This window comes from Schistosoma haematobium, chromosome 2 (assembly GCF_000699445.3).
Source record: "Schistosoma haematobium chromosome 2, whole genome shotgun sequence".
Classification (NCBI taxonomy): domain Eukaryota; kingdom Metazoa; phylum Platyhelminthes; class Trematoda; order Strigeidida; family Schistosomatidae; genus Schistosoma; species Schistosoma haematobium.
In genome coordinates, this window is record NC_067197.1 from 15539314 (window position 1) to 15561603 (window position 22290).

The window sequence follows — 22290 nt, forward strand, 5'->3', positions numbered from 1 at the left end:
GAAGAATCACTGAAATATGTTCATCTCTACTGGCTTAGAACAATACAGATCCAGTTATTGTAAGATTAGGAATGCCTGTAAAGCGTTAATAAGTAAGACTAGACGATCATATGAAAAACAATTGGTTAGGGATTCTAGATATAGTCCGAAACGGTTATTCTCGTATTTAAAAAGGTGAACTCAGAGAAGCGATGGAATTCCATCACTTTTGGTACAAGAAAATCCGTTAGTCTTGGCAGAAAATGACGCCGAAAAAGTTGAAGCTTTATCGGAATATTTCAGTAAAGTGTTTTCGATCGGTAATGAGGAACGAACAACGGTTCACTGTGATCGCGGCGGCTCGCTGATGGACCCTGTAGTCATCGAGAAAGGTACTGTTTTAAGGCTACTTCAGCATCTCAAACCTGATAAATCCAGTGGTCCTGATGATATTCATCTTAGGATTATGAAAGCCTTATCAGATGTAATTGCTGAACCATTAACGAATCTGTTTGACATGTCTCTAGGGCAGTCCAGACTGCCCAGAAACTGGAAAGACGCTATAATAGGTTTGGTGTATAAGGCTGGGAGTAGGGGTTTGGTTAGCAACTATAGACCCGTTAGCTTAACCAGTGCAGTCGTAAAACCGATGGAAAAAATCATTCGGATATCTGTTATAAACTATGTTGAAGGGCATAATCTTTTCTCCAGGGAACAACATGGTTTTCGGAGAGGCCTATCATGCTTGACAAATCTCATTACAAGAGAAGATCGGGCTGCTGAAAAAGATAAAAATATTCCTGTGGATGTGATGTTCATAGATCTAAGTAATGCCTTCGATAAAGTCTCCCATTCTGGTCTTAAATCCAAACTGGAACGTTTTGGAATCCATTATACAGTCGTAGGTTGGATAAGTAACTTTCTCCATGACAGGAGACAAAGGGTAAGGGTAAATGGACCCACTCCTCGAGGGTACCTGTAAAAAGTGGAGTTCCCCAAGATAAAATCCTCGGTCCTCTTCTCTTTTCACTTTATGTAAATGAATTACCAATTGTAGCGAAATCATCCGTCCTACTCTTCACTGATGACATAATGACTTGGAGGCCCATACACAGTATGTCGGATAGGATAGTATTACAGAATGATCTTAGCTCATTGGTAGCATGGTTGGACAGGTGGTCACTGGAAGTAAATCTTAATAAGAGTGTAGTGATGTAAATAAATATTATGAATCGTATCACTACAAAATAGGTGGATTCGTGCTACCCAAAGTAAGAAACTATAAAAATTTAAGAGTCATATGAAGCAGTGATCTCAAAACCACTAGTCACTGTAAGGCTGCTGTTGCGAAAGGCTATAGGGTATTATGGTCTATTCGTATGTCTTTCCAGTATTTGGACGATGAAAGTTTTAGGCTATTATACCCCATTTATGTGAGACCACATTTAGAATATGGGATTCAAGCAGCGAGTCCTTGTTTCAAGTGTGAAGCAGAAATGCTGGAAAGAGTTCAACGAGGTGATGCTAAGATGATACGAGATTTATCTGGCCTATCTTACGAAGACAGACTGAGACACCTTAACTAATTTCCGTTATCTTACCGTAGAATACGGTGTGGTATAATATTGGATTATCGTATACTAAACGATGACCTTGGTATTAACATGTTTTTCTTTTACTTCCGTCCAAGACTGATCACTTGAGAAGACATTCGAAGAAAGTTCAAAAGCCGAGATCAAATCGTTTACGTCTGGAGTTTCGTTTCCCACGCCGATTAGTGAAACTCTGGAATTCTCTAACATAACACGTGATGTCAGCACCTTCTGTTGATATATTCAAAACGAGATTAGACCTCCACAGTATTACAAGCTGCAAGGTCGATAGACCTTCTGTCCTTATTACTGAAGACTGATTTCTGTCACCAATTCGTTTAACCACGTATATATCTGTCACCGAAAGGATAAAACACTGCTTATTTTCCCTAATAGTGCCCGTAACAAATTCAAAATTATTCACCCACTATACAGAGATTTTAGGAATTTCGACGTTGCGTGTTTTAATAAACCACAGGTTAAAAACTCATCACCTCGCGCTCACCACGAAGAGTTTTCTTAACTTTTCTATCATATCATCTCTGGATATCTTACACCACCAATCTTACAGTTGTGTTACTACTAATTGTTGTCAGTCTCTTTTATTATCTCGTGCAAGTACACTATATGTACTTACTGATGGACGACTCGAGTCGTCGACTCACTTTTTGTTTTATACTCTCACGAGTTAACCTTTATTCCCGTAGCATAGCTCGTAACTTACGGATAACACCAAACTTGTGGAAGGTCAGAAGCCCAGTTAACTGTGGTTGGAAGTTTCGGCTAACTGTGGTAAACTGGAATAAGGATTGATGCCTAATCTCCCTATTTCGGGACACTTTGGGCGAATTTTAGAGTTTTCCCCAAAACGTTCCGGAGATTCTGTGGTTTTTTGCCATTTTCCTAAGGTTTTCTATCGCAGTTTCCCCAAAACCTATAATTTACCTCAAAACAGGGAAACTGGGTGATATTATCAGTTCCTAGTGTTATCGATATCCTACCATGTGGTATGATATCTATAACACCATCAAAAGTATGAGGGGGACTTCCCGAAGCTAGCTGAAGTGTTTCACGTTTTGTTTTACCTTGGAGACATGTCATTCGTTAGTTGCAAAGATCCATGTTCACTGAATCGAATGTGCGAGTCGTTAGTCCCAGTTTTTTTTAAATCTTTGCATTTCGTGAGAAACCCACTTCTTTGGCTGGTTATTGTCGTGCGGTCACTCACAAAAAACTTAAGTGGTACCAGACATCTTGAGGATTTTAAAACATGACAACCTGTAATCCTGAGACAACTCTACGCCAACTTAGATTTCACACTACATACTAATTTATGTAAACTTTTCATTACAGAAATCATATGGAAATCGCTAGATCAATTTCATCAATTATAAAAAGGACTGTTGATCCAAATATGTTGTTTGATAAAGGTAATTCGAATATATATGATTAAATGTGATATATAAAGGTGAGTATATGGATGAAGTACTATGGCAGCTTCTTTGTACTGTTTATGATATACCATCGTCAAACTTCACGAAAGTTTACTTTTTGAAATTATTCATGATGACCGCCACTAACCTGGGATATGCTGGAAATTTCACTTTGAGTAACTTTTCCCGAGATAAAAGAGACCGGCGAAAATGGATACATTTTCTTTCATGCTTAGTCTCTTGGTTTGAATGTGCTGACACTGAGATTCTAGAGGTAATTGAGATCTTTACACGTATTTCCTTTTCAAGATGGTTGACGAAGCAAGAGAAAGGAAAAGCAACTATGCAAAGCTCTTAAGTCTGGTGGAATCCCGGGAACATGAATTACACACACTTCGAGATGCTGAATCCAAACGCCGTAACATTGTTAAAGACCTTGAAAAGGAAGTGTACGACATTAAGCATCGTTTCAATGAGAAGAATAAGAAAATGCCATCTGCAGAAAATTTATTATTGTCCCTAGTTTCTTCAACTGAACAGAAGAAAGAACAGGTAGGTTCTCATCATAGCATATTTAGGAATTTATACTTCAGCAATTAGCATATAGTAGGTTAATAACAAAAGTAGTAATATATTCGTGGTATATCAATGAGTAGAAAACAAACATTCATTTGAATATTGCTAATATATCATTACATTTATCGTCAGCAGTCCACATAACGCTCAATTTATTTGACATCAAGTCAACCCTTGGTAATGATACCTACAAACACTACTATGCCAGGTTGTTTGGTTGTCAACTTCGTTTAAAAAGATCCACCTTCAAGTTATCACGATGGTCATCAAATCCAACTGTATGACTCATTATGGTTTGTCTCAAGGATAACAGCGATGCACTTTGTGAATAGTCACTGTAAAATTCAATTCCCTTGTCGATTTATGAATTTAAGAAATATCCACCTTCATTTATTGTTTATAGTATTGCTATTTTAGCCCGACTCTTACAGTTGACACGAATACATTCCTCAGTTTTAGAAAGTAATCTTAGTATTTTATTTATTTATTTATTTTAACACAGATATTGGTGTAAGGAGGCACCAAATAGATATGCGCCACACAAATCTCATTTGATATGTGTGGGGGCTGTGGTACTGCCCGGGTGCCCAAACTGAAGCAGGTGGTTTTCTTAGGGGGCCACACCCAGAGCCTTCGACCTGGAGGTCTGATCCACAAGACAGTGGAGTATCGTTAGGAGATGCAGTCCCGTGGTGGCCCGTGACCAACGATTGGTTCATACGCCATTTGTCCCCTCAGGATACTGGAGCCCATGTGCACCATTGGTTTGGAATAAGGGTTTTCCAACTCCCCTAAGTGAACTCGCCATGTCCACAAACTCGGTTAAAGCGCCGGACAGTTGCTTTTTATCCTCTCAATTTCGTAAACAACACCCTCGCCACGAGAAGGCAGTGTGTAGTACTTCCCTGGCGGGGGCTATATACGCGTGGCCATATGAGAGAATTTCGAGAGGGAGAGCTGACTCTCCCCACCCTCGGCCGTACCTGGGCATTTGGGGGCTTAGTATTTTAGGAAGATATGGAATCTCTGTACCAACTTAAAATAACTTCAAGAGTTTTCTTATAAGTTTATGTTTGTTGGTACTTATTTACGTCTCACCCGTTTGTCCAATAAGTATGTCATCATTGACGTGTGTGTGACATGTGTATCATCCGGCTTTTCACACTTTGTATCACAGCTGAAGAGGAATTTACTAAGCTTGAGAGCGAAGCAGAGATCTAAACATTAATTAAGGTTTAAAATGAATAAAAGAGATACCTATCACAATTTGTTGAATAGTATCAATACTAGGTTATGCTTGGGTTATTTCCATTCTGTACAACCGTAGCTCCTACCTTAACGTGGTGGTTTAACCTACTGTTTTACTCAAAAGACTCATGTACACCAAGTTCTGCGTTGCGATTGACTTACTGACTTCTCGGAGTCCTATCATCCGAAGTAGGTAAGCTGGATAACGGCTAAATTAGAAGCAGCAAGTATGAAGTTTAAGGTCTAAGCCATACTGTCGACCGTCTAGTCACTCTCTGAAGTAAAAAAAACGTCATTACTAATTCATTTCCTTCCAAAATCTGTACAACCGAGAAAGGTCAATCACCAGCATAACATAACATTGACTTGTCCAAACTTATTTTGATGGCATGAGATATTTTGCTCTATTCCCTCATACTATTTTCATTTGATTATTTATTTATCCTCTGGCAAAGCAACTTACACTAAGCCGCGAAACCTCGGAAATTATCTACTCAATAAAAATATCACTGTTTTTATCATAATCAACCTAATCCTCAATTTCTTTGAAATTATCAAATCAAACCTTGGTAATGACTCTGATATCATAATTACTAGTTATCGATTCTACATCACTTTAGATAGAGTCTTCTCGCGAACGACTTCAAACTTTACTCGAAGAATATGAAAATACTAGATCCCATCAACTTGAAAATTGTGAAATGTTACCTGAATCAATTTCAAGAGTAAAGTGTCAACTTGATTCAATCGAATCAGATATGCATAGATTATTTGAAGCCTTTAATCACATTGTGGATCGTAATATAACATTTCAAAGCTATGAGTGTTTACTGGAGTCAGAATTGAAACCAGCAATGGATCAGGGCTATGTGGTGATGGATAAACTAGAATCATGTGAAAAACAAGAGAAGGTAAGGTTTTATTAAAAGAAAAGTATTGATTGTCTTTTTTACATTTAAAGCCTTTATATTGTAGAGAAGATTATACTCCAAATTTTGCGTAATTCGATCGATGGAATAAGTCAGAACGTGTAATCAGTAGTTGGTTACAAAATATTTTTAACTCCATAACACTTATTTGACTTTATTTCTCTTTGTCGGATCATAAGTAAAATGGTCCAAGTAAAGAAAATGTTTATTTATGCTCAAATGTAACCCAATTCCCAAATATCCACATATTAAGAACTCAGTAATATTTACTATGATTTCATTGAATCATTTAAAACATCTCTTTTGTTTCCGGACTAACTATTTAGTCACATGTGTTTATGAACTTAGTAAGCGTTCTAATAAAATGAGATACTCAAATTTTTGAGAAATTTTTTTAGCACAAGCTGTAACTTCTGATAATGGTTATCATGTTATTTACCTTGTTTCTGGTGTCATAGGTATAATGTCACGTAGTGTAGTATAACGGGATTAAGAGTAAATATTGACAGTTTTTCTATTTCATGTCACATTATAAATCGTAATTTACACAATGATGATAAGGTTATAAGTACCATACTAGTGTTTATATGAAGCGACTAAATTTAAATAATTTTCCAACCCATTATTTTATCTTCATGGTCATTTACCACAAATGCGTAAATTTATTAATAATTTCCGATATCAATTAGGAAATGAATACAAATACATTATTTTCATCTCATTCACCTTATTATGAATTCAACAATGGTTTGAGATTTTAATACTGAATGTTATTTTTACCCTAACATTGTTTTGTCTCTAATGAGACTTTTGATAATTGTTGTACTGTATTTTTAAGCACAATTTCCAACTGCTTTTTATTCTAGAGTACTCAAGGTAAAATTGATGTTCTAACTACAGATTTGAAAAATATGGATATTTCGTTAAATGAAGCTAAACAACACTTGGTGGAATATCGATCACAACTAGTACGAAAAAAAGTATTGTTGAATACTAAGAAAAAGGTAATCCGTAACTGATGTGTCTGTATAAGTATGTTGCTTATCTTTCTCCAAAGTACTGGACTATAATATTGTTTTTGCTAAAATGGCACAGTTGTTTAATTATCAACCTTTTAACTGTCGTGTTGTATAGTCGGAATTCACTCTGTCTATTTCTTCTTAGTTTGACCGGTTAGTGTCTTCGGACACTAGAATATAAACAGTATTGAAAATCTTACTACATGAAACCTGTGATTAGTTTGTACTGATTATTTTCCATTAAAATACAAAACTCAAAACATTTGTACCTTGTTAGTTCAACAATGTAACCATTTCTTAATAAGAGTATTTACCGGTATATGAGGGATTAATGATTTCGATTAAATGATTATGATAAAGAATTGTACATGTTTGTTACCTCCTTTATTCCAAGTAAAATTTATGATTACCAATACAGTTTTAGTAGTGTGTATGTGATTTCAATTGTAACAATTTTTTATTACTATAGTATTTTGACTCCACATCTTTAACAGCACTCGAGGTTGCCTTGTTTACGTTCAGATCCCTTCATCGCTCCAAATTTCTTCCATCTCTACCAACAACTGTCTCCCTACCCTCCACAAATACTAACCGTTGGAGTCCACAAAAAGTTATTCATAGTCTCCGGAAACCTTTCTCTAAACTGCATGTCAAAACGTTCAATTTCCTAATTTTATGTCAAACCCAATAATAAGTTTCACTAGCTCGAACCCTAAAGCTCATGCCGTTTTCATATGCTTCGTCTCCGAAACTCACACAGGATCGAGATGTGGTCGGTCATTCACTTGATCTCACCTACTGAATATAGAGGACCAAGACAATTTATTCTTCGTTCACATAAGGACTACCATTTCTTACATCCTCACTAGCGTCGGTGTAGAACTAAGTTCGAAAGCAGAAGAGGCCCTTCTACATTGAGTTTCGGCAGACAGCCATTTGTTCACTGTCCTACTGAAAGGGACCCTAAGTACTCTAAAAGATAGAGACACGAGATACCTCTTCATCGTCACTGCCTACGCTCATACTAACTACAGTCCAAGTGAAGAAAAAGTGAGTTTTATAGAAAACTTTCCGACCTTCAGAAAGCTAAGCGCTCATGTATAGCTGACTGACTGTGTAACAACAGCAGGTAATTCCTATAACTAGAATACATTTAGATATGGGTCTTGCGGTGTTCTAGCTCATTGAGTAGTAACCACTGTCCGACGCAACTGTGTAACACTTCGTATTTGAAGGGGAAAAGCGCATCCCAGACACGCTTCCATCGTTGTTCAAAAAGACAAGGATACTATGCATCGAATAAAAGAAATTATATTATCAGCGTATTGTGAGTCAATAGATGAATATCGTGATAGATAATCATCAAATGTTACATCCGGTAGAGCCCAGGTTTCACAAGAGTTGTGTTGAACTGATCGTACCTAAGGACTCTTACTTTCGACTTCTTGTGTTTAGACCAACGCTTTAGTGGTACCAGAGGTAACTCAGATAGACATGTGCTCTCTGACTCTTGGCATTTTAAATATTGGTTACATACCCTACATTGTCACTGACATGAAAATACTCAAATATCTCTACTTTCAGACATGTCATTACTTAGCAGTGTACAGATACGATCTTGCTAAAGTACTTTACACTCCAGCGACACAATCCATATTTAATAACGCTCATCACCAACCGATTAAGTGCGATTCGCGGAGCTTTCAGAATATTAAGCAGCAAGATAGTTATATCCACGTGTTCAATATAAAAAACATTTTCCAGTAATAAATCTAATTTATTATAGTCAGTTTAAAATGAAGCTTATCTTTGTACTTAAAGAAATTCCGAGAGACCTGATAAGTTTATATCACGCGTTACGTGTATCATGTATGTTTTGTGCATAATCCTCTCTATCACGCTTTACTCATTTTAGACACGTGAAGCTGATATCGCCAACAAGACAAAGGAGAACGATTCATTTATATCCGAACGACAACATTTGAGAACCCGATTATCCGAAATTGCCCAAGAAAATTCCTCTATTGTTGAACAAATCAATTTAGAAGAACAAAGGCTTCAGACGGTAGTAAAAATTGATAAAACTTGTGAAAATCTTACTTTTTTCAATGAAGTGATGAAGTTCAATCCAAGTTTTTCCCTAATATCTTTGGTTTACAAAATTTTATGAACCAAGTGCCATCTGTTTCCGTCAATGTCTATTGCCATTTTGACACTATTTTGATTAAATGGGAGAACTTAAGATATGTATTTTGTAGTTTAATGATAAAGCATATCCTTTATACAGTTCTCACTGAATTTATTTATCAGATAGATAAATAGTTAATAATCTGATTGGATTAATATGACTGGTATTAAGTAGAATTTGCTTTGAAATGAGAGTTAGGACGCTCGGGCGAAATTAAATTCTTCGTATGCATCGTACAGAATAATCTATCTTGAATTCAATGTTAGCTGGAAAGCAACAATCCCACTAGAGTTCGTGTTTATCCACATGGGCTCTTAAGTCAGTCAAAATCGACAATTGTTAGACTATTCAGTCAATTGAAAACAACAACACATCCTTTGAAGTTAAAAGTTTATGCAGTGATTTGTGATCTAGTTATAAATTATATTGATAATTGTATGATAGTGATAGAGTTTGCTAGTTGTCCTTAACGCATGTTCGGTGATTCGAGATATGTTAAAAAATGTATGACACTTGTTAAACCATTATTTATGTATTACACTATACTACTTACTAATATTCGGTAGTTTATGTTGCTGTCAATCATTTTGTACGCGTAGCCTGAAATTTCTGTCGTAATGCATCAATATAATTGAGCAATTACACGTATCCCTGACGTTTAATCCACTTTATTATTATTATTATTATTATTATTATTATTATTGTTATTATTATTATTATTCCATTCTCTTTTTATTCCTAGTTGTTTGTCGTTATTATGTTATTTGTTTGCACTCACCTGTTTTGTAAACCCATTCAGTTTAAACAGTGTCCGGGCATCCGTATCATTAGATGCTTTTTCTAGTCCGCAACTTATTTGTTTGAATTTATTAGTATATAATAGAATCAACTAAGCACTAGTCATTGTCACCAATTTAAATCACGTCACTAGATGGGCTCACATACCAATTTAACCTAGTCTAAAAGTGAACGTTATTCTTCGTGCACCAGTTTACTGCTAATAACGGATTTTATTTTTTACTCTGAGTTCAACAGAGAATAAACCTTTTAAGATTTAAGTACCTAGAACCCATCCACATCCCTCTTCTAATCTGTCATAACTAACACCTTGTCAATGTTCTTTATTTACTCTGAAGAAGTGGCTTACATTAAGTCACGCAACGTTAGAAATACAATTTTTCTACTCATTAGGATATAACCAAGTATACTTATTATTGTTCTTTATTTGATGGAATGCTTGCTCGAGACCTGATATTACGCCGAAACTCATTTTTTATTTTTGTCAATTAGTTCCCTAGATACAATTTAAGATAGAAGTGTCATATCCATTCTAAAGTATTATTTAAGCCAATGTTCTGTAGGTCTCAAGCTTCGGATTTAAAGATCACATTACTTAGATACTAAATAAAGAAAAGATTTTATCTCATTTGTTTCTTTTATTGTTTACTCATTATCTTGTGGAATATAACTTTGACATTTGAAAACAATTTTCATATTTTTGGGGAGAGCTACTGTTTATCATAATTGGTAAATCTCTGATTTTTAAATTAATAATTGCCATAATTTGAAGTGGTTTATTTTATTCTTGTAGATCTCGAAAAATCATGTCCACGTTGAAGAGCTTAACAAAGCGCTACTGGAAATAAGCCAAATGGTTACTAAGACACCCTTTCCTACATGAAAACTTATTTCTGATACAAGTTACGTACTTGGTTTAAGTACATTTTAACATTGAAAACTAAGTCATCAAAACTTAAAGCACATGTATATCTATATATCCGTTTATTAATTTCTTATATTTTCACTTACAATTTTCAAAATATACAAGATAATATTCTCAGTGACTTATTATATACCTAATACCTCTCTCATTCTCAGATAAAATCTCATTTAAATGTGACGAAACAACTGATAATGAAAATTTACTGTACTATCTCCTCAACACTTATACTGATAAGTTTCATTTACACTCATGTCTCTAGTCATATTGTATTTCTCACTACAAAATGAATTAATAGATCTTTGAGTAATTCTTCCTTGTTTAATAAATAAGAGTAAAAAGCCTCACATGAGTTCTTAACAAAATTATTGAATGCTATCACTGAGTATAACATCGGCTTTCTTTTCCGCAACACTTAATTTCTTAAAGGAACCCGGTAATGTAGCCATATTTAGTGTGAGATTGATAGGTTTCTGCACCATTTGTCATGGGCTGGATATCTGTACGTTTGTAGAATGAATCACACTAACCAAAAGATGTGTGACCAAAATAGCATACATAAACGGCCCAGGATATCTGGATTTCCGTTATAGATCTCTTAAGCACATTGGAAGCTCTAATCTGCAGTTAATAACATGGTTTCTATGAGTCAGGCATGACATTCCTTAGACTCGAGTCTCTCATACCACTTTCTGAGAAGTTATGTTAAGTTTATGATTAGTCCCAAATAGGGTCTGTTTATAACGGAAGAAAAAGGAGAAAGGGGCTTTTAATAAGTATTAGTTTTGTTTTGCCTATAAAGTGAACACAAGTGACACCTAGTGTTGCATAATTGAATATTTTGTAATAAAAATAGTTAAAACAAAAAAGTTTGTAATTAATATTCTGTTTTAACCTCCCCTTGAATAAAAGACATGTTTATCGATTGTATCTATTCTCTAAGATAGGTAAGAGCTATCTAAATCATTTTGTTTACTGAGCGCTGTTACTGGAACATGTCTCCCCATCGTTAAATAGTTCAACTAAATGATTTTTACCTCAAAGTGGTCCTGTCCAAAATGCATTTTTCACTTCAAATGTTACATACAAGAACCTAGTTGCGTGTTCTCAAACACACTTGTCCGACAAACTAGTATGTATGAATGACAGACTATACTAGCACAAGTAACAAGCTGAGAATACAAGTTATATGAATGACACGATTAGTTAATTCTATACTTTTCACTGTATTTGGCCGTTCAATGATTAAAACGCGAATAGGATAGTAAACAGTTGCATTCGTACAACCAGCATAGGTTCTAAGCTATACCACATCCCATTTCTACAAATCATACAATCAGAAGATTAGTGAACGCAAGATCATGTGGTATTATATAATTTCGTAAGGAATTGTTACTGGCATTATCACCTTGACTCTACATCAACTTGTATCACATTCTTTGACTAAAATCCCAGACATAATCTTGTTTTTCACTTACGATAAACGATGAGATATTAGTCATATTGAATAATAACGACGATTCTACATAAAGAGGTGGATATTTTATTATCAACGAACTTTTTCTAAATGTTACATAATGACTGCCCCTTTATTAACAAATGGCTTCAATCCTCTTATAGATGTCACCAAATGTGCATGATGCATCTGGTAGAGTTGAGTCACCGTTTGATTTCTTAAACAATTCTTTTTTCCAGGAGCTCAATGTATATAATTAGTTCTGCCACTGTTGTACTATTATTTTACATTTTGATCCTACTGAAAATAAGATTCTAAAGAATGATAAACGTAACATGTACCACTCATAAGTTGTAAAGTATTATTTGTGTGCTGTTTGGTGATTTACGTTCATATATGTGAACAAACGATCAAAACGTGATAAATTGGTTAAACTTTTTCCCGTCACAAACTAAAATCAACTAAATAACCAATAAAAACTAGAGAGAAATGGAAAATTGTTTTTTTGGTTTAATGAAGTTATGCAAATACGTAAGAGATGTTTGGAGTTATCATCCATATTGATTCCGATTACAAACTTAAGAATAACAATCATTTAACTGAGAGAATTAATAGAAACGGATTTGTACCGACAATACATTAATCGACAACGAATATAAAGACTACATCCCCACCAGGGACCTTATCTTTCACTGTGCAACAGATTATCTGAAGATAACACCGTGGGACAGAAGAGTTAATATTTAACAAATATACCACTTACATTTAATGATTTGTGTCGACTGTCCCAGAAACAACAAGAAATAATGAATTCATTGTATTTCATTACTTTCCCCACAACTGTATACATGTTAATAAAAACAGTTACTTAGAATTATTAATATACTTGAAATTACTAGAGAAACTTTATTTGTATAAATTGGATTCACTCATGTTCATTGTTTGTTCTACTCTCGAAAGTACATGAATAACAGATTATAAATATACTCAATAAAGATTTTACTTCTGAATTTTTACCGTTTAATTTAAAATATGAATCAGAATTTTGAATTATATACTTGCTAATTTAAAAACTTCGTTTCTAACTAATGAGATATAGACTCGAACTCAGTTTACTTAGAAAGACACGTTGGGACAATCAGTTATTATAAACAGTTTACATAAGACAAGTGTGTTTCACAAACTAGTACACAAATATATCGTTTGACTGTTAATCGAAGCAAGTATAGTATTTTCCGTAAGTATTGTCGTTTTATTCTGTATCTAGGTAGCTGCATAAGTGCTGGTGGGGGTGTGAGTGATGAGATCAATGCGTGTATAGTGAGAGCCAGAGCGGCTTATGCCAATCTGGGTCATCTTTGGCGCCTTCGTGATGTCAGTCTGGCTGTAGAAGGTCGGCTCTACAACGCGTCGGTGAGAGCAGTTCTGCTCTATACTTGTGAAGCGTGGCCTTTCCGAGTTGAAGATGTTAGACGACTCTGTGTTTGATCATCTCTGTCTCCGAAGGATTGCTGACATTCAGTGGCAACACCATGTCAGTAATGCAGAGGTTCGGCATCGTGTGTTCGGGCACAGAGATGATAATTCAATTGGTGTCACCATCTTGAAACACCGACTTCGGTGGCTTGGACATGTTCTCCGAATGTCGTCCCAGAGAATTCCACGTCGTGCATTATTTGCCGACTCTGGGACTGGTTGTAAGAAGCGGAGAGGTGGTCAGTGCATGACATGGTGTCGTGGTATGAAAGAAAGCTGCAAAGGGCTGGCTTCTGTCGGTCCTTCACGACTCCCTGGTTGGGGTCTGAGAGATGGTGCTACACAGTGGCTAGAGACGTTATCAGATATGGCTCAGAATAGAAGCCAGTGGCTATCCTGCTGTAACCTTCTTTTACTTTCTTCATAAAAAGTGGTTGTGTCTCCCTTAACTGAAAGATTTCTTCTGATTGTACCTTTCGGTTTCCCCCATTATTATTATTATTATTTTCAGTATTATTATTATTATTACACTACCTTACACTAATCTATTCGTTAGTGTTCTTTTTTTCTCTTCGAATCCTCATTGTTTTGTGTGGCGCATATATATTTGGTGCCCTCTTGTACCAATATTTATGTGTTCAAATAAATAATAACACAAATATATACATATTTGTTGAAATACTATTAACATGGACTAACTCATTCGTTTATGCATGCTAATACCAAATGACTTTACTCAAGATTCATTTAACTCAAATGATATAATAAACTAACAGATTAACTTTATCTGTAGGGATTGAAAAAAAAAACGCGTTAGTAATGTAATTCACTATTCATTTTATTTTGGAACTTAAGATAGGATTTTTCTGAACATTAAAATAATTGCGGAATGTTTCGTTATACATCATAGTATACACATATATAATAAATATGTAATCATATATGTATTTATGTATCCTCTATGTTAGATAAAGACATCTATTTGCTAGTGATCGGTAAACAAATGTTTTTTCTTCTGTTTGTATATCTGTCAAATACATACATAAAATTTAATATTCCCTAATGTAGAAAAACACAAGATTTCTCGTTCATTAGTATCTGTCTAGTTGCTGTCTGTGTAGTGATTGATTTGTCAACTGCTATAGATAATATAGCACTGATTAACAGAAGAATTATTCCACAAATTGAAGCCAGTGGCGCCCAACCTGTGAAGATGAAAAAGGAATAGAGAGAGGGCATATGTTTAGTCATATTTGGTTGTCTAGTGTTTCCGTGTTACTACGCCACTGAATTGTGAATGTTGTGTATTCTGTGTACAATATAGTATTCTTACTAATATGATTTACCACTCTACGTGCTCATAGTTTTTACTCAATACTGTCAGAAAAACTGACTAGTTAATAACCAGCTAAGATTTTTATTACCGTTTGGGGGTCTTTTAAGTCAAATATTTCCACTTTGTTAGCTAAATGCTGTCATATCGAATAAGTCACACTTTATCATAAATAAGATAAGGTTGTATAATATGGTTCATTGGATTGATACAAATTAGTTGGATTTCATAATGATAATTTTAGGACCTAAAGATGTTGGACATGGTCATATGTAAAGGTAATGAGTATAGATTTCTGAAGAATCTCAAACTAGGATGAAAAAGTCGTTTGGTTTCTAGCTGCTTCAAATCAACTAACTTTTCAGAAATATTAACTTTGAACCAATGAAATTTAGCTGTGCAATTAATCCTTAGATGTAAATATGTCTACCTTATTTTCCTACTCACTAACAAGAAAAATTACGTGTGAAGTAAATTGCAATATCCATGAAAACGTTTTTCGAAACATCTGGTGCAGTGTAACCAGTTGACATTTTAGATTCAAATGAATCATATCACTTGGAAAAAGTTATTGTGAACTCTCACTGCATCCCTCTAAGCTGAATTCGTTAATTTATAAAAGAAGCTATTATTATAAAAGCTTATCATAGATATTCAAAAGTGAAAGTCAAGTGGAATCATTCACATCTGAATCATTGATCTTTTATATCTTAATACAATGCATGGCTGATAATTAAACTAACTTTATTTTAGAAAAAATGTATATTTTATTGAACTAAACTAGACTTACCTATGGAACAGTTCCCTTTTGAATAAGGTCCAACACTGCCACCACAAACTTCACGAATTGTAACTGAATCCCATCCTGCTGGCCACATAATGATAGATGTTAGTAGAATTAGATCTGTGTCAAGAAGAAAAAATAATTAAATATATAAAAATTTAACTATACACAGTTAAAAATGTAGTCAAACTCGACTCTATGAAACTAGAAATTTTATCATCTGTTGTAGAATAAGTTGGTAGACTGAATGAAACTAATGGTTTTTTAGTTCACTGTTGAATACTTTATCGACTATTCTTAAAGTGGATTTCAGTAAGATTATATGACTAAGCAGTTATAAATCTCGTATGCACATAACAATTAAACAAAACAATCGATAAACCAGTAACTCAACGTAAATTGACATATTGTTATGTTGAATTCTATGTTTACCCATATATATACATATATAATGATTTTTACAATCAACCAGTCATATTGTCTTCAATGTTGAACTATCATTCCAAATTTAGCCATCACACTGAGTCTAACATTAAACCACATACTACAATTCATTAATAAAATTTACTACTAGCACAACGTTACAGTGTAGCGAACAAGAACACGATTGGGTACAATTAAATGTATTCGAACACGAAATTACTGAACATCTCACTAAAATATGAGAACCATACAGTAAATACTTAGTTTTCAAAATAACAATCAATTATCTCAAAATTGACTGTTTCTTTTGCAAATATCAGTCCATCGTCTCAGATTTAATTGTTCCTGCATTCTCGTGCCAATTTCTTATCGTTACCGTTGTTTCCTTCTTAGTCTTCTACTGAAATACATTCTATTCCTGACTGTCGTTATATACTACTTATGTGGATATAAGTGGCTCATGCCACTAATTATTTCATTATTATTTGTATATTACAATAACCATGGATTTGTAGGTATCGTTACCCAGGTTTGACTTAATAATTACAAATAAATTGGGCATTGTGTAGATTGTTATAAATAAAAATAATATATTTGTCATATGCCAACAAATAGAAAAATTAAATTTTCTGACGTTTCGTAACTCAATGCAAGACACTTCTTCAGAGAATAAATAATCAAATTAAGATTAACCTTTGTTTTATTTAAATTTGGGCTTATTTTAATCTGGTTATTTATCCTCTGAAGAAGTAAGTCACGAAACCCCTGAAAACCTAATTTTTGCACTTATTGAGATATTACAACTAGATTGTTTTTTAAAAATGATAACCATGAAGTTTAATAAAACTGTACTAAATGAATGAATTATTATCATGAAGTGGTAATCTAACCAGCTATTGTAAACATTAACACTAAAGAAAAGCTAAACAACTAGACAATTTTTTCTGTCTTTTTTGTCAACACTTTGAAAAAGTCAATACTTACCGTTCGTATTAAAAATTATGTGAATGATATTATCACTACACTAGGATTTCATGGGAATGATAAATTTTGTTTTTTTGTGTGTATCGTTTATGTAAACTAGTTTATACATTTTGAACCATTTCATATCATAATGTAATTAAATGTGTCGAAAGAAATGTGAATAAGAGAATTAATCTCTTATAGTACTTACATACTTACGCCTGTTACTCCCAATGGAGCATAGACCGTAGGCCAGCATTCTCTAACTCTGTCTAGGGCCTTCCTATTCTCCTATAGCATTAAACTTTATTTCACTTTTCTTTTATCTTAACAAAATAATCGTTGTCTTACTTTTAAAATTATTCACTAAAATAATTCTTCCCACTTTTCTTTTATCGTTACTGTTATTATTTTCTTGACTTGGATTGATTTCTTTTTTGTTAGTGTTAGCGGGACATAGACTGGATAAAAGCATGCTCAATGCACCATTGCTTTGGTGCACACTGATTGGCTAATTCTTATGCAGTCAGCGTTAGTCAACACTTAGTGAACACTCTAGAAATCTATAAAAACTATAAATATACTAACGTTTTCCCAATTGTGCTTCTTACTTCCATCTAACCTTGTTATTTGGAATATAATCTCTCTCCTGCCCAACCGTGTTCTGATTTGGGGACTTGTCGAGTGAATCGGTGTCCGAGAATACTAAGCAATAGGAATAGCTGGGTTATAACCGTAAGAGAGAATTATAACAGAATAAAATAAGTTTTAAGTGAATTAAATATATCTGGGAATTTTATGTCGGTTTTTATTTTCATTTTGAAAACTGATTAATAATTGTTTATATGTGTGAAGACGACCTAAGGGTGAACATAAGGAAGCTCTAAATAGCTCAGAAAGAGCCAAATATATCCCATCTAATCATCTTTTGGAAGAATATCCCAGAATCTCTAAGTGTAGCTTCCCTATTGGACAAATGCTAAAAACACCGGTATGCAGATTAAATGACTTTAATGATAATTTCGTGTTTAATAAAAACTATAAATATCTGAGAGTTCTGTACCATATTTGACACTGTTTGGAATAGTATTTCTTTCAATTGTCTTCTATCTTCTCATTTACGACTTGGAGGATTCTAAATTTCGAGTACTGAAGTTGTACGCGGTATATCAAGAATTTAAGATCTAGATACAACAATATGTCTTTATGCTTATTATTGATGCTATTTTACAGGTAATTATTAGCATTAAAGAGATAGGATACATGTCCGTGAATTTGTAGCGCATCTATTATTCAGTGTTTAATATATATGCAGTATCAAGCGTTTTTAGTCATTTTTGCATTCAGTTATTTTGTAAGTGTTGCATATAAGAGTATGATTTTAACTGAGAACTTCATTTCAAGTTCTAACTTCTAATTTGTTTGCTTTTTCATTAGGCATGTTGGGATACATTACAGTAGCTTGTTCATAGAAGATATATGTAAGTAACTTTAGGTGATCGAACTGAAGTCCCCAGTAAAAACCAAGCTTTAACATTCAGAATTCACTTAATAAATGAACGGAACAATACAAGATATGACATGCTGATGAAACACTTAAAATACGATGGTTAACCTGACATGTACAAAACAATATCAGTTGAAGAATTATTGCGAAACTATGGATAAGTGAACAATCATTTGTTTATCTTGATTTCGGTAGGTGGTAATGATTCAGTAGGGCCACATACAGTGCAGACTTAAATACAGATTAAATGTTCAAGTCTTGTAACAAGTAAAATACATTGAAATCTCATGTTTCATATTTCCATCTCAATAAATATAAAAGCCTGATTCTCATTGAAAGTTGAATACTTCTTGGTTTTTGGGGAAAATTGTTCTTTATCTGACATTAGTTCATAAGGGAAATCTCCTCTTCAAAATATACAACATACGGTAAAAATGTAACTTAATCTGTCATTCAATTTGTTCGTTTAACTTTCCATTTTAAAAAGTGAAAACATATTAAAACACTTATCTTGTACACTAAATTATATTGCTTTTTATCATGAAAATAAACTATACTTGAATAGTGAATTGTTTTAATGGTGTGTTTTGAAGTATGTAAAGCTAGGAAAAAAGACTTCTGTTTAATTCTCAATGAAATCACGAATCGACATAAGTTAGACAATCAATAAAATGCAAAGAAACATTGAACAGTGGTTTTTGTTTTTGTATGGGACTCCTCATCAGCGTATACCCACGACTTCACTGGGGATCTGATATAATAGGTTAGTTCATTTGGTAGTTAAAAATAAAAGTACTACTTTTCATGTTGGAATTTATTATATTACGTAACCTAATGGAAATAATACTTTCTGTTGAATAAATACTGTGATAATAGAAATCGATAAAATCTTATTGATTAGTTATTACAGTGCTAACTATCATTAATTGAGTGAAATTTTGTGATAAGTTACGTTAGCTCATGAATTCAATTGATAAATTAGGTTAACACGTAGAATCATTTGATAGGTTTGTCAGGCAAGTTAGAAGAATTGCATAGTTGTGTGTAGCTAGTAAAAATAAGAAGTAATTGGCCTCTGAGTATGGACAGACAGATACTAAGCTTATTGAAATGCGATCTCCTTTCTATTATATATATTTGCGGTGGACTTACTGTGAATACAGACTTTTTTAATCGTGTTGGATAAGGTATTGTCAAACCCGTAATTTGATTCTCTATATCTAGACTTGAATCATGTACCTGATACAACGAAATCCCTATTTTTTAATAGCATATCGCCCGACCATCTAGTTTAGTAGCTGCATGATCTCGGTAACCGGTCATCTAATAATAGTGTACCGTGGCAACGGAAATATTTTTATTCTGCTGTTATATTACATAATCATTGTTAGTTTAAGCTGAGAGCTTATCAGAACAAGAAAGTATTTTCAGTTGAAACAGATAAGAAAAATAATCCCACTTCTCATCTATGTTTGTAAAGCGTACTATACTACTACTATATAGTGCCAGAAATACTTATAATTAATAACAAATTATTTGTTCCACTATACTGTGTAAATGATACAGTGGGGAAAAAATCACACAAAATGCTTAGGTGTTGATGGAGATTCTATCCGAAACATAATTTCATAAAATTTTGTTACTTCTTTCTTAAAATTACGTTTTAAGTTAAACCTCGTCTTTGTAGACACAACAAACAATAGGTACTCTTGTATTGTACAAGTTCCTAAAATAGTCATAAATGTGATTTGAATGTTCTCAAATAAGTGTCATATGTTAGGTTATTTTGTCTACCTTCCACAGATTTTAGACACAAAAACTGTGAATAATGCGAAGAAATATTTATATAAGTATTTATGACTAGAGAAAGGACTTGGAAATGAATTTCTAATACACATACCACTGCTAGATAACATCGACATATTTTTGCCCTCGATAACAAACTATTACTTTCTAGATGCTCTAAATGACAACTAATTGATATAAAAAGATGTATCACGTCAATCAATAGCACAAATCTCGGATTAATCAGATTCAAATTTGATTGATCACATCAAGGTCACTTTAAAACACCATTGATATGGACTTAACTCTAGAGTTCTTGAGATTAACTCCTCGTTCGTTTATAACGATAATAATCGAAGTTTAAAAAAATTCATCAATTTGACAAATACTTATTTGACTCCGAAAATAAGCATGAATTTGTATGGCTGATGAAATTCAGACTACCTCATCTCGCTTTCAACCTTTCTATCTAACCTTTAGTTTTGAATGATAAATGTTTCGACTTTGTACAGAATTTTGTTGTTCAATTAATCCCAAAAGTATTTCTCAACCAAAATCTGAGCTTAAAGACTGTATTTTGATCAATAAACAACCCGAATCGCGGTTCATACTTCTATGATGTAGGTGACATTGTCAAGGTTTGACTTGATAATTTCAAGTAATACGAACATTAGGTAGATTGTTACCAATAAAAATAATATATATATACAAATATAATATTCACTGATCGAAATCATGAGTCAATTAAAGCAGACCACCATGGAAAACCTGGAAGCACTGGACGGCCGTTTCGTCCTAGTATGGGACTTCTCAGCAGTGCGCATCCACGATCCTAGTGAGTATAAAAATTAGGTTTTTAAATTTTCTGATGTTTCCTAACTCAGTGTAAGTTATTTCTTAAGAGAATAATGGAATTTATGATGGGTTATTGAAATTGCTAACAAATAGTAAAAAAATATATGTTAACAAAATTTTTGTATTATTTAATGAGTTATAATTAATGTTATTTTATTCAGAGAAAATAGTTTCCTACTGTGAATTCCTATGAATTTTTGTCTTAAAACTAACAAAATCCGAAAAATTTCATTCTACTTGCAAACGGAGATCTGTCATTCCAAACTAACGTATATATATATGACACTTTGGAGTTTGTGCTAATGTTGTTGTCTAGATAGATCACATAATCTTTATAGTTCACTGATCAGATTATAAAACCTGATACTGATAATAAACACTGATTTATTGATTTATGTATAAAAGAAAAATTGACTAAAACCATTTAAAAATATTGACAATAATTAGAAATCTATTGTTCTAATGACTTTTATACGATATGTTGTGACAGTACTGGATTCGAGTCCTGGAGTGAACATCAACTCTGGGATTCAGGTCCATCCAGCTGACAAATCTTAAACAGGACAAAACAGTCATCCTGGATTCTACTGCTAGCCACTATCCATCTTTGCTTATAATGTTTGTGACTTAAGGCAATATCGAGGCAATGCACACAGTATGCACATATGCCAATAACAGACTGATTAATTGCAATCCTAAACATAAATGGGATGATTCAAGCAAACAAAACCAAGTGAATGTTGAAACCTTATTGTAAAAAAAAATTTACTTTCCCATATTCTTTTCACTAACAAAATAACTCAGATAATCCGATAATCAGTACGTCGAATGAGTAATTATGGGACAATCGAATTTCATCGAAATACATGAAAAAAAGGGTCCGTTTCTATTATATTCTATATGAATACCTTAAAAAGATTCTGTCGAAATGGACATAAATTTCTGTAGAACTTTTTTTCTGTTCAGTGTATTTATCTTATTTTTTTATGACAATGAAGATAATTAGTAGATTAATTGATGATGT

At 33.5% G+C, this 22290-nt stretch overlaps 2 protein-coding genes across 3 annotated transcripts in view; one reads left to right on the plus strand and one right to left on the minus strand.

The window, feature by feature from the left end:
• Nucleotides 1-346: 346 nt before the first annotated feature.
• On the plus strand, nucleotides 347-11278 carry MS3_00006304 (uncharacterized protein; the record flags this gene model as incomplete). Of its 2 annotated transcripts, none has more annotated exons than XM_012941554.3 (8): nucleotides 347-957; nucleotides 2925-3001; nucleotides 3040-3278; nucleotides 3314-3556; nucleotides 5449-5739; nucleotides 6624-6761; nucleotides 8692-8841; nucleotides 10556-11278. In XM_012941554.3, the coding sequence occupies 8 exons, from the start codon at nucleotides 347-349 to the stop codon at nucleotides 10643-10645; spliced, it is 1839 nt and encodes a 612-aa protein (XP_012797008.3). In that variant the 3' UTR covers nucleotides 10646-11278. The 2 variants fall into 2 exon arrangements, with proteins under 2 accessions (XP_012797008.3, XP_051067606.1); XM_051214433.1 differs by lacking the exon at nucleotides 347-957 and adding an exon at nucleotides 2065-2141.
• A 3155-nt stretch (nucleotides 11279-14433) lies between these two features.
• Nucleotides 14434-22290, minus strand: part of LHFPL2 (Lipoma HMGIC fusion partner-like 2) — a 40675-nt gene continuing 32818 nt past the window's right edge. The window contains exons 2-3 of the mRNA XM_012941556.2: nucleotides 15740-15853; nucleotides 14434-14821 (exon numbers count right to left, since the gene is read on the minus strand). Coding sequence (XP_012797010.2) covers nucleotides 14676-14821; nucleotides 15740-15853 — 260 coding nt within the window. The 3' untranslated portion in view covers nucleotides 14434-14675. The remainder of the gene's footprint in view (nucleotides 14822-15739; nucleotides 15854-22290) is intronic.